Source organism: Rhea pennata, chromosome Z (genome assembly GCF_028389875.1).
Source record: "Rhea pennata isolate bPtePen1 chromosome Z, bPtePen1.pri, whole genome shotgun sequence".
Lineage (NCBI taxonomy): Eukaryota > Metazoa > Chordata > Aves > Rheiformes > Rheidae > Rhea > Rhea pennata.
This window is the reverse complement of record NC_084702.1, coordinates 81,576,919-81,591,548: the sequence shown is the minus strand read 5'-3', so window position 1 is coordinate 81,591,548 and position 14,630 is coordinate 81,576,919. Positions and strand designations below refer to the sequence as shown.

The 14,630-nt window shown below is 48.0% G+C and overlaps 1 protein-coding gene across 1 annotated transcript; it reads right to left on the bottom strand.

Annotated features, from left to right (window-relative positions):
• Positions 1–9,392: 9,392 nt before the first annotated feature.
• Positions 9,393–13,868, bottom strand: ST8SIA3 (ST8 alpha-N-acetyl-neuraminide alpha-2,8-sialyltransferase 3). The gene is made up of 4 exons (XM_062600083.1): positions 13,690–13,868; positions 12,759–12,881; positions 10,512–11,069; positions 9,393–9,711 (listed from the first exon to the last, which is right to left on the bottom strand). Exons 1-4 carry the CDS (start codon positions 13,866–13,868, stop codon positions 9,429–9,431), a joined length of 1,143 nt encoding a protein of 380 aa, XP_062456067.1. The 3' UTR covers positions 9,393–9,428.
• Positions 13,869–14,630: the final 762 nt, after the last annotated feature.

The following is a 14,630-nucleotide window of genomic DNA, read 5'->3' as shown; positions in this document are numbered from 1 at the left end:
CTCTTCTAAAGTAGGATAAAAATAGATTTTTTTGCCATTGTGCAGAAAGAAATAAAATCTTTGACCTGGTATGTTAATTGAGAAGATACCACACCTAAGCCAGCAGTAGAATTAGGCTCACTGGGTATCATATACTTCATACAGCACTATGTGACACTGCCCAGTGGAGTGGTGGACAGCATAAACGGTTTAGAATGAAGTATGGATTCAGACATGTGAATGCTGGTCGCTGTTGTCCCAGCCCAGTAAGCTGGTGGAAAGCAATGAAATGTGGCAAGTTCCTGTTAGAAAGAGACTCCTAGTCAGATTCTGATCCATAGTAACATCCTCAAAAACTCTTAGTGTTATTAAACTAGAAAAGCGAAAAGAATCATTCCTGCTCTGTCAGAAACTGATATCAGAGTCACTGGGGGATTTTGGAAGGTAGACAGAAAGTGAAGATAGAAGATAGATGAAAAAACTGAAACAAAAGCCCTTCAATGTGATATGGGAGCTTGGGTGCTGCCCCCATTTCATGACAGTGGTACTGTGAGCATGGTGGTGAGTCTGAACAGCAGTGGTGTCACCAAACGGAGCCCCATGGCCTGCAGAGATTTTCAGCAGGGACACACAAATCCTTGGGAGGAGCAGTGAACCAGCAAGTGGGGAAAGGGCACTTATTCTGGTGTCCACAGTCTCGGAGTGGTACCAAAGAGCAGGAGGAGGTGGCTGAGTCCCCAGTGGCCGCTCCACAAGAATCAGTGTATGTTCTGCTGCTGTTGCAGTGGGGATGCTCTCCAGAAAGGCATCTGCAGGCAGCACGGGCTATGCAGCACCTTGGGCAGGACCCGTAAGCCATAGACTCAGCTGGTAGATCAGTGGTATGTGCTCAGAAGTATACCATATGATAATGTTTTTCATTGCTACCAGTGTATAATGTTTGGGAAAAGAAATGTGTATGTGGGGAGAATCCTGGGATTTCCCCAAAACTGTGGCAAGTGGATGTGCACTAGGTTTGACTTTAGCAAATACAGGAGGGAATCATTTGAAAATGTGGTAATGGAAGGCAAGGTGAATGTGATAAACAGGAAAACATAGAAGTCTCATTCTTTGGAAGCAGAGAAGATAACGAAAGTGGGTTTCACTAAACTCAGAGACCTAGAGGGCACAAGCCCATAGGAAAAAACACAAGGGGACAAGTTGCCCGGTATGTCTGGCAGCTGCTTAGGGAAAGGGTGTTAGGGGCACAAGCCCAGTTAACAGCACAGAAAGAGGATAGGAAGGGTATGAAGAGAGCAGATCAGCTACATCACAAAGTCTTCAAAAACTTAATCATGAGTAAGTATCCAGGAAATGGTTACTAGCAAGATGGCTAAGGATTAGTATAAAAGAATAGTACAAAAAAATGTAGGCACAATATCAGAAAGCCTAAGGCACAGACAAAAGACAAGCAGCAGGGACCCAAAAAGGGAGTTAAAAAGTTTCAATAAAACTTTCTGTAAGTTGTTAATGGTAAGAAGATGGTCAAGAAAGAGTTGTTCTGCTACTCAACAGGGAGGAAAAGCTATCAGTAGGAAGCCAAGGTAGTTATCAGTGGTTCACTGATAAAATGGAGGGAGGCATCAGGCAGGGTCTGCAGGGGTCTGTCCACATCAGGTACTATTCAATAATTCCATTAACAACTGGCATGACGGCATAACGAGTACGCTCGTTAGACTGGTGGACAACGCTGAGCTGGGAGGAACCACAAGCGTGCTGGAGGACAGGGGTAGAAACAGAAATGGTGTTACAGTGCTGTAAGGACAAACGCAAGGGGTACACAACGAGAAACCACGGACATCACTGACATGAGATGAGGGATAATGATCTTCTCCTGCAGCGCCGGCAAGGGCTGCTGCCAGGCCGTGTGCAAGCCAGTGAGGTGGTGCAACTGGAGGAGAGCAGGTCTCGTGCGGGGTGGCCAGGCGGGATGTAAGGTGCCCTTAAAATTGGGCAACTTGCACTGTGTGAACCTGTGGGAGTAACTTCTGTGAAGCCAGGGGTACATTAGGTATCTCTGAAAACAGGGATCTCACCATCATACGGAAAATCCCATCCAGACATCCCAAATTAGTGGGCTCCTCTGAAGTTACTTGGTTCCTTTTTGACATGCACTGTAGTTTGGATAAATATTTCTGTCTAATTATTGTAGAGCTAGAAAGTGTGTTTGAACAGATCACATACTTACCTCAATCAGGAGAGAAAAATATCACTCAGAGTGTGAAAGTGTGTTAGCTGTTTGGGCTCCGTAGCATGAAGCGTAATTGCACCGCCCAGCTTCAGGCAGGCAGTGTGCAAGGAGCTCGGTACCTCGCTCGAGGGTAGTTCGGAGCGGCCGGGGACACCAGCAATCACTTTCTTGTGTCTTTGACACAGCTATTGCGAGTTGCATGGGTGAAATTGTTAGTAGGCGCAGCTGTGGGCTGGATGGAGGGACATGATACGGATAGCAGCAGGTAGGTAGTCATCGAGGTTTGTATGCCAGCCACGAGATGGAGAAAGCTAACTTGTTGTGACAGTGGTGTCTTGAGAGCAACCACCAACTGACGCCTTGGAACAAAAGGGGACATCGTATTTCATCTGCACCCCAAAATAATATTTGTGTAGCATGTAGCCGTGTCTGTATTTTGTTGAGGTAGAATAGTCATGACATACTTCCATATAGTTCATTTGTGGGTATTTCCAACCACACAGTGTATCCTTTAAAATATAAAATAGTTTTTGATTAAAGTGACGTTCTGGTGTTCAGTAGAGTGTGTATACAGCACAGGAAAAAACATCAAGTTCAGGCCATTAGTTATTATTGACAATAAGTTAATAAAATAATAATAAAGGAAGAAGTAGATACAATTTAGTTTTACAGACTTTCAATGCACGATAAAACATTTTATTTAAAAACAATGCATTCGATATTGTGTTTTGGCACATGAGTCAATGTTGCAGGCACATTCACACCAAATAGTAACATTGCCGAAAGATTCAAAATGAATCATTGCATTTTTACCCACAAATTATGGCCACAACAAATATGCAGTATTCCTTTACAAAAAGAACCAAGTTCCTTGCTCACAAACGTGACAACATTATTTACATGCACAATACCCTGTGCAGGCCACATTCAAATTGAAGATGTGCTGCCACATCTGGTACAAAATGTGTAATTCTGTGGGCCCGATCCTGATCTCACTGAAGCCAACAGTGCCTCTTAAGTGGGAGCAAGACTAAACACCAGTTTTGCTTGCAACATATTTCATAACATGTGCAGCTTAGCATGCCGTTCACCTGAGACAATATTCTGGCCCTTTATGGACATCAGCCATTAAAAATAAATAATACTTCTAGGATGGCCATTAAAATAATTAATCCTTTATTACAGTTATGATTTTTTTCTTTTTTAATATTTATCTTTTTTATTGAAAACAACTCCACCAGGCATTGAACTTATAGTCATTAGAATAAAGACACATTCATCTACAGAAAAACTGCTTTCTAAAAGATTTGTTTTCGCAACCTCCATTCACAGTCAGTTAGACTTCACAATACTTGCTTTTTGGTATACTCAACAATTAAAACTGGTAACCAAAATGACTTCTTTACGTATCCTGCTACCATTCACTGAAAAGATGCAAGCGACAAAAATACAAAAAAAGGCATATAAAAGAAGTATCACACCTATTTCCATTGTTATGTACAAATTTTAGTTTGTATTTCTCTGCTCTATGGCCCAATCCACAACACAAAGAGCATCTGCTGGATGCACGCGCCGGCGGCACCGTGCCGTCCTGCTCCTCGGGAGCCCACGCGCCTGCCCGGTCGCACCGACCCCAGGGCAGAGCGGCCGGCTGCTGCTGGGCCAGCCGACCCGCGTGCCGCTCCCTCCGAGCACCCCGGGCTCCTCCTGATTCTGTAAACTAAAATGTTTTGTACTTAAACATATTGATTGCACTGCATTACGCATACTTTCATTTAGCTATATTTGTTTGTCTAGACATTCAGTAATAATAGCGAGTATTTTCCCTGAACCATCAAGAATTCATTTAGATGCACAGAGACAGAAAGAATTCTGGAGCAAACAAAAAGGAAGGAAGAGTCTAGCCAAGGCGATAACAAACGCAGACGCGATTTACTGTCCTGAACACGGGAGGCTGCAGCTGACACCTTCCCGCAGCAGGAGCCGCATTCACCAGGCAGGAGCACACGCACGTATTTAACGAAAATGGAGCTTCTGCCTCGGAGAGATGCTGATTCAAAGGACCTCTATTCCTCATTCATTTTCTCCCCTTTGGGTCTTCACCACGCCATGAATCACAACCCAAATCTACCCCTGGCTCTCAGAATAAAGTGTCAGCAGCTCACTGCAAGTGACAAAATCTAGATCTTCATTGACTCTCATCTCCAATTTAAGGGGCACCAAGCAAAACCGCTCACTCCTTCTAGGGCTCCCTGCCACGCCTGAGCACGGACTTTGTCCCAGCTGAAAGGGAGAACTGTTTTTCTACAAAATCAAAATTACACGTCACAGACACAGCATGGGAGGGACATCAAACTCCGACCTGTAAGAGAAAACATCTAGGGAGGGAGTGGTGGGAGGGGGAACAAACCTCAACTAGCCTCAGAGCTCTGCACTGTCGGGCGCAGGTGCTGGTCGGGCTGCCTGTCACGGAGCCGGGCCCGCGGAGGTGCCCACGGATACCGGGTCAGATTCCCCTGCCCTGACGGCACAGGGAGCCCGGGCACCCGACAGCACCGGCGTCTACGAAGGAGGCGATGCCGCCTGTCCCCAGCAGCGCCAAAGGCACTTGCATCCCAAGGAGCTCAGGATGAGGCCCCTGGCATGCGGTTTGGCACACAAATTGGTGTGAAAGCATTGGCAGAAGTGGCCCTGTCCTGACCTGGAGGAACCAGGAGGGTCTTTGGCTTCCTGGGAGGCCAGAGGCGCCCGTGACTGCTGCTGGGCATCGCCATCGCCATGACCAGCCTGTTCCCTTTAGCCTCTCAGCAAGAGAAGAATTCAAAGAGCCTCTAAGAAAACAGGCAGAAACAGAAGACACACATTTTGAAGACCGTTTTCCACATTGCAACAACTCAGGCAAAAAATATTGATACTCAGAAGCAATTTACTTTGGGCTGTATTGCACCATTGATTTTGGAGCAGAACTCCCCATTAAAATCAATGATTCTGAAATGTTCAATGTGGTTCTGAAAAATCAATGGGGAGTTTTGCTTAAAAATCAATGATATAATATGGCCCTTTGTCAATAATTTTCCTGTATTCCCATTTCTGGATATTTGCAATCATTTCTGTGCTCCATACTGAGCCTCGGTGCCTCTTCACGCCTCGGTAAAGTTGCAGCCCGGCAGCACCGTCCCCTTCGGCTGGACACATGGGGAGAAATCCCGTCCCGCCCCTGCGTCCTGTTCCTGCCCTACCCTGGTGGGGTCTTTCACCTTTCACTGTAGCACGACTTCCCTACAAGTGGGATGCATCTCAGAGAGATGCTGTGTTTGCTTAAATTAAAGAGATCAAACTAAGCTCCTGAGCATGCAGCATGCTTTTCTGTTGTGGTCTTTTTAACACAAATCTGCTTCTGAAAAGCTGTGGACAATTTTTGTATCTTTTTTTCTAGTTAGGAAAGGAACTCAGATTTTTAAAAATAGATTAAGAAAAAGTATGGAAAAGTACCTTGGGATAATTTAAGTATTTCATTTCAGTTTCCAATTTTTACTTTTTATCTTCTAACATAAGTGCTCAAAGAAGTAAGTTTGAATCAGAAAGAAAATAGGCACTGTTCAGAAAGATTTAGGACTCTAGGAGTGTCAGAACTTCCTTCCCTTTTTTCTTCCACATGAGGATTCAGGGAAATAGGCACAGATTTGGCAGACTGCAAGTCAATCCAAACCAGTTCCATTGGGGTTTTTGCAATCAGACGCAGCAGCGAGGGACCGCCTTGTGTCCCGCGTCGGCTGGCGTTTCAGCCCCAGCCGCCGCGGGAGCCCAGGTGGGCTCTGCCACGAGCCCTTCCCACGAGGATGAGGGGTCCCAGCACCTCGCAGCGTCCCAGTAGGTTTAATGCTGGGGAACGTCGTCTCTGAGTTTTGCTAATAATGTTGCAATTCTATGGTGGGTGGGTTTGGTTTCGTGCACGAGTGTGGGGCACCCACGTTGGTGTGCGCACCCGGCTGGCAGTCCTGCTGCCGCTGGGGAGAGGAGCTGGCGCCGGCGGGTTGAAGGTGCTGCCAGACCCCCGCGAGGACTCAGGACCTCACCCCGGGGGGGTCTGTTCCTGTCCCCAAAAGTGCCTCTTGGTGCATGACCGGATGGAAAAACATTCATTTAGACTAACGAATACTTACTTGCGATGACATCAAATTTAAACTAGTTTTAGCGTGTAAACAGTATACAGCAGCCACGCAGCATCTGCCCGTGCAGTTTCTCACCACAGAGAGCCGGCAGCTGGAAACAACAGAGCACACTGGCCTCGACATTCAAGCAAATGTGATGGTAATTGCTCACATTGCTTTAAAGTGCTGAAAATGTTCGCTTCCTTGCAAATGATAACCTGCCTCTTAACCAAAATTCCCGGTGCTAACCGCGGAGCAGCAGGCCTCACGAGCTGGCTCCAGCGCTGAAGCCGGCGCGGCCCTTCCCCGCGGGGCGGACCGGGCGGGCCCTTGGCTGGGCACATTTTCAGCTCCACACCTCCGCGAGCTGCGGAGGGATTCGCCCGCCTTAGCAAACACGTGTTTACAGAACAGTTCAACAGTAAATCACATTGGAAATGATTAATTGATGCACTTCATTAGTAACTAGCGCAGAACCCTTCCTTTCCTTTATAATTTCTCTCTTTTTCCGTTTTTTTGTTTTTTTTTTTTTTTTTTTTTTTGGGGGGGGGGGAATCCATACGCACAGGCCCCTGAAGGAAGGTTTCTGTTTCTCAAAGGACTTAGTTTGACTGGCGTTTCCCTCCCGGTCCTACTCCGTCCCAGGAGCGCCGCGCTGCAGCTTTGGTTTGCCTTCCGGGCGAGCCCGTCGGAGCGGCGGCTGCGCCTCGCTGGGGACGGCTCCGCAAAGGGGCCCTCGCTGGCCCCGCGGCCGCCCGGCTCGGCTCGGCTCGGCTCGGCTCTTCCCGGGGGACATGGCAATCGTGAGCTCTCGGGACAGCCTGCCCGCTTGCTCGCTGATGATCTAGCACGACTGCACTCCGACCCCACCTGCGCCCTCACATGCTGCTACAACACAAATAATAAATGGCAATATTAATAATAAATCATATGGCACCATATGGCATAATACACTACTAGTACTGCATAACTATGTCTTAATAATAACATTTGCGAGAAGTTATGCTTTGCTGTATGAATAGTGATGAGTACAGGCTTATTGCAACAGCAAGGAAAGGCAAAGAGAGCAGAAATGCTGATGCAGACTGAGGCAACTGGGAAACAAAACTTAGCAGTAATGAATTTTCTACTGAAGCAAATCTGCAGTCTCTCATCGACATCAGGCTGGCGTGGTCCATACTCTGCCATATCAGAGAGCATCCAACTTCTTCCATAGCACATCCAAGCTCTAAATACTCATTGAAAAATAAAAGTCAGAACAGGTCATATAATTAAAATAGGGAAGAAAGGGGGATTTTCTACACGGCTTTAAAATCCTTGGTATTTCCAGGATGAAGTTGCTCACTGTTGCAATTGCCATGGTCATGCTAAATTTGGTCCTGTGGAGGATACAGTCATTTTTTTCCACCACAAGCACTGGAACTCAGGTGCTTTGGAGCTGTTGCAAGGTGAGAGTGGAGGCATTAGAGAAGGGCTTCAGGGCTGAGAGGAAATGGTTCATAATGGGAATGGCTGGCAGAGCTGTGGGGGACCAGGGATGCCCACGGGCACTGGGAGATGCTCTACATTGCTCGGGATTTTATATCGTACCAGGGATCTCCTTCATTGCTTTCTAAATCTACTTGTAAGTAAAGAATCTTAGAAAAATGAAAATGCAGAATTTTAAAATATGATTTTAAATGCACTTCTGCATCTTATTTCAGTGTATAGTCAGGTCTCATTTAGCGTGATACAGAATCATATAAAATTGTTAAAATACCTCTAAGTATAATTGTTTCAATAAGAAAAACAGTTATTTTACAGACTCCTTTTATCCTGAGACATACTGGCTAACATTTTCAAACTTTAAGTGACCCTAAAATTTGTCCTCTTAGCAAATTGCCTGATTTTCAAAGGTACTCAGAAACCTATGTCTTCCCTCGACTGCAGCGAACATTTCTTTGTGACCTGAAAAGGATGCCACTACTTAAGTTGCCTGAACGTGGTTTTAGAAACGTAAATGTGAAAATCTAGCGAGTGATTGTATTTCTTGTTGCCTGCATTCCTGTTATGCTCACTTCCCTTAAAAAACAGATTTTTAGAAATACTGCTTTTGGCTTTGATCTCATTCTGTTCGCAGTTGCTCTGTTCCTGCTAGACGCAGTTACATTCACTAACTGCGGTGCTGTGTCTGGTTATCCGGGGCTGGGCACGGTCGGGTACGTCCCCCCTCCTGACGTACCCGAGGAGAGAGCCGCCAGGCTGCGGTGGGCATGGCCAAGGACGACCGGGACCATGGGGTGGACTGCCGGGATCCTCTGCAGCACCAAACCAAAGCTCAAAAAAATACTGCTTGTTTTGGTATTTTAACAAAAACTAAAGGGCCAAAGAGGATCCCATAGATGTGAACAAAAAAATTTCAGTTTGTCTAATTTTGACTATGATTCAGCCCAAATTGAATTAAAACACTGAAGTATTCTAAGAGTATTATAAATGCCTAGCTATGATACAGGCCATATTTTGACCTTCTTAATGTTATTCTCAAAAAAATGGAAAGTTCAGTAAATATGAAAACATGCCAGCAGTGGAAATCAGGATCCACACTGAAGAACTTGGAAGCGATGGTCAATTGGAATTCTGAACAGCTTTTTCAATAGGCCACGGCAATCTATATATGCTGAACTATTCATAGCAACATATACAAGCGAAGCAAAATCCTTTAAAACTAACATTTCTAATTCTGATCTGAATGGAACAATAAAATTAGGAGATTTAGAGCCATTTAGTGGAACGCTAAAGTATGAGAATATCTTAAAACATACTCAGAAGCATATCTATAAATGCAAAATATTCCAAGTATTCTACTGTATGAATAGCATCCACAGAACCTGATAAATGGGTCTGCATTGCTAAATATGCTTAAACCCTCTGATGAGCAATGATAAGGGTGATTAAAAAGCATCTTTATCTTATGGAAAATATTTCAGTTTTGGGTTTTTTTTTTTTTTTTTAGAATTCTATCTGAAGAATGTTTAATTCAGTTTTGGGCACTTTTTAGACAATGGTTTGGCACTTGGAGATTTAGGTTCTTAGGCACAATGCGACAAGGTGAGTTTGGCCAGTCCTTCACCGTGCATCCTGTAGAGCAGCTGGAACTCTGCAGGCAGCTGGTGGGACTCCTGCCACTTGGTCGTAAACTTCGTTCCTTTCTTATCATAGTAATGGTATGGGAGATCTTCCCTGGTGTTGGGATCGAATCCGAATGGCCAGAATCCATACAAGTGAATCTCTTCACATATTGCAGAAGCAAGGGTGTACATGAGAATACCTGTGCTCAGCCGTTTGGGTGACAAATGCTTGTTTTTCCAGTATCTGTGAAAATAATACAGGTGTTAGTTTAGGCTAGAAATAATAGCCATGGGTTCACTGTAAGAGAAAGAAATTACTGCGTGGAGCCCATCAATACTCATGGTTGATGATCTGAATAAGGTAAGGATTGCTGCTTAGGTCGGTTTGTAATAAACGGCAGTGCAGAATATTCCTTTTGACATGCTGATCAATATTCCCTCTTGTGGCCCCCTTCAGAATGCGTTTTTGCTCCCCCTTTTTTTATATCAGGAAAAGTAGTGCCTTACTCAAGAAAGTAAATTCATTGAACTCTGGTCACATGTGCATTTGCTAATGAGGTTGACAACATTATCCTTGTATGATTTACTACAGTTTTATTTGGGCCACTCTGCAGTTATGTCTGTTACCATCCCTATTTTGCTAGCTGAGGAGATCATTTATGGAAGACATCATGCAAACTCTTATGGGGACAGCAAGCAAATTCTTCTAGAAACGATGTTTTGCTTATGCAGAATCTCATTCAGCTCCTCTGTGTTCCCCTCGTCTTTGCAGAAGCACTGGCAGGAGCAGAGTCCAGTGGTGGATCATACCCTGTGTGAGCAACCAACCCAAGGCACAGGCGCCATTTAAATCTGTAAAGCAATAATTGGGGTACTTACTGAAGCAATAACAAAGATGCATTTCTGGTAGAACCAAACTGTACCAGGCCCTAACTTACTAGAGAGTGCATAGCAGTTTAGGCATGAATAGAAAATAAATACAGTTGAATTTATAGCTATAGAGATACATACTTTGACAAATTAAATGAAAGAGAAAATAAATACCTGTTAACGTGTTGCATTATATTTCCTGGCCATGCCAACTGGACTTTTAATTGCCCTCTATGCTCAACAAAGAAGTCAACCAGCGTTCTTGTGACCGTTGCTGATGTGTGGAAGAAAAAAGCAGGGATCCAAAGAATGGCCCCATCAAGCTTTTTTAAACTTAAAAAAAAGTTGTTGCGATCCTGAATGGTTAAAAGATTGTTGTAATACTTCTCCAGGATGCTGGGATTGAAGGTTGTAAGATTGGTTTTCCTTCCAACATCTCTTTGGAAAGCCTCAGTTGGAGCAAAATTGCAACGAAAAACAAAATCAGATTTATCTATTTCTTGCCCACACTGACTCCCAGTCAGGATTCCGCTATTTCCAACCACAGCACAAATGTTGTAATGCTTATTCAGGATCGGTGACACATCTGGAAGCAGTGATCTGAAGTTATTGCTAATAGAAAAAACATACTTATGGCTGGAATAATCATAGTGCATCAGCTGTCCAATTCGAACACTGTTTTTGGTCAAAGAAAAATTTTTTATTACATCAACATGCTGAAGGATTTCTTGCCTAAAATAAAATAGAAAGAGAAAAGAAAACATTTCATTATGTTTCCCCCTTTTCTATGGCAGAGAAATTAACTTTCTGGCTAGGCCTGAAATTTTAAATGTAGTAAAGTAGTTTCTTGAGAAATGTGGTAGAATGGTTTTTAAACTAATAATAATAAGTAAGGATTATGAAGCCAGTTCCTCACCTCACGCACTGCTAATGTTGCTAGACTATCCTGACCGAGACACATCCTTATCCAGCTAAGGATGTGCCTTGGAATAGTGTCAGGATTATAATATTGGATTATTTTTGTAAGTTTGAGGCATGTAACTGCATACTCCCAGTATTCATCTTTCTGAACAGATTTATATGCACTCGGTGATATATGTGGCCGGTGGACATGCTCTCTGCTGGTGCTCTCTGCAGTCCCACTTCACTCTTGGTATTGGACTATGGATCTTTGGTAATGATGGGCAGCATGTCTGCCAAGATGTACGCAAGTAGGCAAAGCAAAATTAAGCGCTCCAGAATATTCAGTTGTGTTAACAGTAATGCAGCTGTTTTTTAAATACAAGCATTTTGTATGCTCTTATTAAGAAGCTTTGGATCATAAAAAAGTGACAATCACTGTCTCGCTTTATGTAAACATAATTCCTTAATGTCTTCTTTGGACAAGCACACTGGAATTTTTAAAAGGGTTATTAGGAATACTTAAAAACAAACAAAGCAACCCTGCTCAGGAATTTCCCTAGCAGGGCATAAAATTAGAAAACCAATACCACTTTATTTGCTCCTGTTTATGGAAAACAAACAACCTTCCTTCCAGCTCACATCCTCCAATGTCTAAGCATTAATGGAGTCCCAGTGGGTTCCCTAATTATGGGTTATGGCTAACAGACAAATGCAAAGGCAGACCTTGAAGCATTAGCTAATATCAGCAGTGAAGTGACACTAAGATATTTATTAAGGGTTAGATGGTGATGCCAGGAACCAAGCGATGCTAACGGGTGGCAACTGCCACATCTCCAAGTTTGCATCACAAAGAGGGATGACAGCGAGAAAATGAAAGCAGATTTTGCTTCGTATTAAGAACAGGGCAGCTTTGAGAAAGTGAAGGAACAGAGAAACACTTTTTGCCACCTACCAGAAAGTCAGGGCAATGTGCAAATAGGAGGCAAAAGGCAACGTGTGAGGAGGGCAGCTCAGCTGCATCTGGACTTGATGGTCCCCATCTGAACTCCTCTCTCTGCCCACTTTGCCAGCCAGAGTGAGAGCTGGGAAGGCAGAGCCACACTGCGCTTGCTCGGAATTACTATTAGCTGGGAAGTTTCATTGGGCATGTTTTGCCGTCCATTCCATGGCCGTTATGGTTTGATTTGTTTCAAGTTTTAAAAAACCAGCCATTTATCTTGAAGAAATGACAATTTCACTTGCACTCTGGGAAACTGGGTCACATGCCGTTTGGTAAAATAATGCGTGTTGCAGCTTGGTGTCCTGCTCTGAAATAATCAGTTCTTCTAAGATAGCTGTTACCATCCTGGGAAATGCCTTCATTCAGCCTTTGTCTGTCACTGAGCTCAGAGCTCAGAGTATTTAGCAGTCCCTGACTGTATTTTCTTAAATCCTTGGGGAAAAAGAGACAACTTTAGGGAAGGCTAGAAGGGGCTGGCCTGGCCAGCGAGCAGCAGCGGTGCCCGGCCGCGGGCTCACCTCTGATGTGCGAACGCTGTCCTGTTGAATGTCCACTTGGAGGGCTTCTCCTGCAGCTCGTGGGTCAGGGAGTTTGTGATGGGCACAAACGAGGGGTCCAGGAACTTCAGCGCGAACTGGGACCTGGCGAGAAGCGTGCACACACGGACCCACGCAGACCCACGCCCGCACCCACACCCACGGACACACGGACACACAGACCCGCAGCCCGTTACTAGCCGTGCCCAGGCCCGCGCCACCCGTGCCGGCCGCCACCGGCGGCATCAGCACCGCGGACAGCGCCCGCGCCTCCGCGCCGCGCCGCGCCGAACCGGGCCCCACCGGGCCGGCCCGGGCCAAGCCAAGACGGGCCGAACCGAGCCAAGCGGAACCGAGCCGAACCGAGCCGGGACGGGCCAAACCGACCCTGGCCGAGCCCAGTCGAGCCGAGCCGGGCCATGCAAGGCCGAGCCAAGCCGATCCGATCCGATCCGACCCGGGCCGGGCCAGGCCCAGCTGAGCCCTACTGAGCCGAGCCGAGCCGAGCCGAGCCATGCAGGGCCCAGCCGAGCCGAGCCGGGTCGGGTGATGTCTGCCCCCCCTCCCCCCCCCCGCCGCCCTTCAGCCAGGTTCCCACGACCGGCCCGGTCCCGCTTTGCCGCGATCCCCCGAGGGGTGAGGGGGGTTCCGCTTCCCGCAGGCCCCGGCGGCCCCTCCGGGGGCAGCGGGCAGAGCTCCGGCGGGGAGCGCAGCCCCCGGGGCGGCGAGAGGCCTCGGGGCCTTCCCGGGGCCTTCCCGGTGCTTTCTGCCGTTCATGGAAAGGGAGCCAGCGGGGAGCGGGAGCGGGGGGGGGGGGGGGGGACGACAAGGGCAGACCCCCTGTCCCCGAGCCGGGCCAGGCCGAGCCGAGCCGAACCGGGCCGAGCCGATCCGGCGGCGCGGGCGCCCTTACCTGAATCCCGCGTGGAACATGTACATGCGGGGCCCCCCCGCGCCGGCGGAGCGGGGCGCGCCGAAGATGTTGTCCTTCTTGAGGGAGACGTAGCTGATGAGGGAGAGGATGAGCAGCGCGATGCTGAGCATCACCAGCCCCAGCACGCTGGCCACCCGGACCATCTTGCAGCTCCGCATGCCGGGGACGCGGCCGCCGCGCTGCGCCTGTGCGCGGGCGGGGGCCGCTGCCGGCGGCGGCCCGGGCTCCGCGGGGGGCGCCCGCAGGCGGGCGGCGGCGGGGAGGGAAGGGAGGGAGGGAAGGGGGGCGGGACGGGCCCCCCCCGCCGAGCGGGCCGGGGCCGCGGAGCTGCGGAAAATGGAGGGACGGAGCGAGGAAATGGCAGCCGGGGGCCGGCGGCCCGGCGCCGCCGCTCCGGGAGGCCCCGGGGCGTCCGGGGTGCGACCCCGCCACCCCGGCGGTGCCCCCCGACAGCCCTGAGACATCCCTTAGTGCCCCTCCGACATCCCAGGGTGTTCCCCACAACCTCAGGGCATCCCATGGTGCCCTCCCCCGACATCCCAGGGTGTCCCCCACAACCCCAACCCATCCCATGGTGCCCCCCAACATCCCAGGGTGTCCCCCACAACCCCTGTCCATCCCATGGTGCCCCCCCAACATCCCAGGGTGTCCCCCACAACCCCAACCCATCCCATGGTGTCCCCCCTACACCCCAGGGTGTCCCCCACAACCTCAGTGCATCCCATGGTGCCGCTTTCGACATCCCAGAGTGTCCCCCACAACCCCAGCCCATCCCATGGTGCCCCCCTTGGCATCCCAAGGTGACCCCCCACAACCTCGGTACATCCCATGGTGCCGCTTTCGACATCCCAGGGTGTCCCCCACAACCCCAGCTCACCCCATGGTGCCCCCCTTAGCATCCCAAGGTGATCCCCACAACA

Excerpts from the sequence above, each read along its gene's own strand:
- ST8SIA3 (XM_062600083.1), bottom strand. The coding sequence starts at position 13,868 with ATGCGGAGCTGCAAGATGGTCCGGGTGGCCAGCGTGCTGGGGCTGGTG. Across the intron at positions 12,882-13,689 it reads ATGTTCCACGCGGGATTCAG|GTCCCAGTTCGCGCTGAAGT; the intron begins GTAAGGGCGCCC and ends GCTTCTCGCCAG. Across the intron at positions 11,070-12,758 it reads ACAGCGTTCGCACATCAGAG|GCAAGAAATCCTTCAGCATG; the intron begins GTGAGCCCGCGG and ends ATTTTATTTTAG.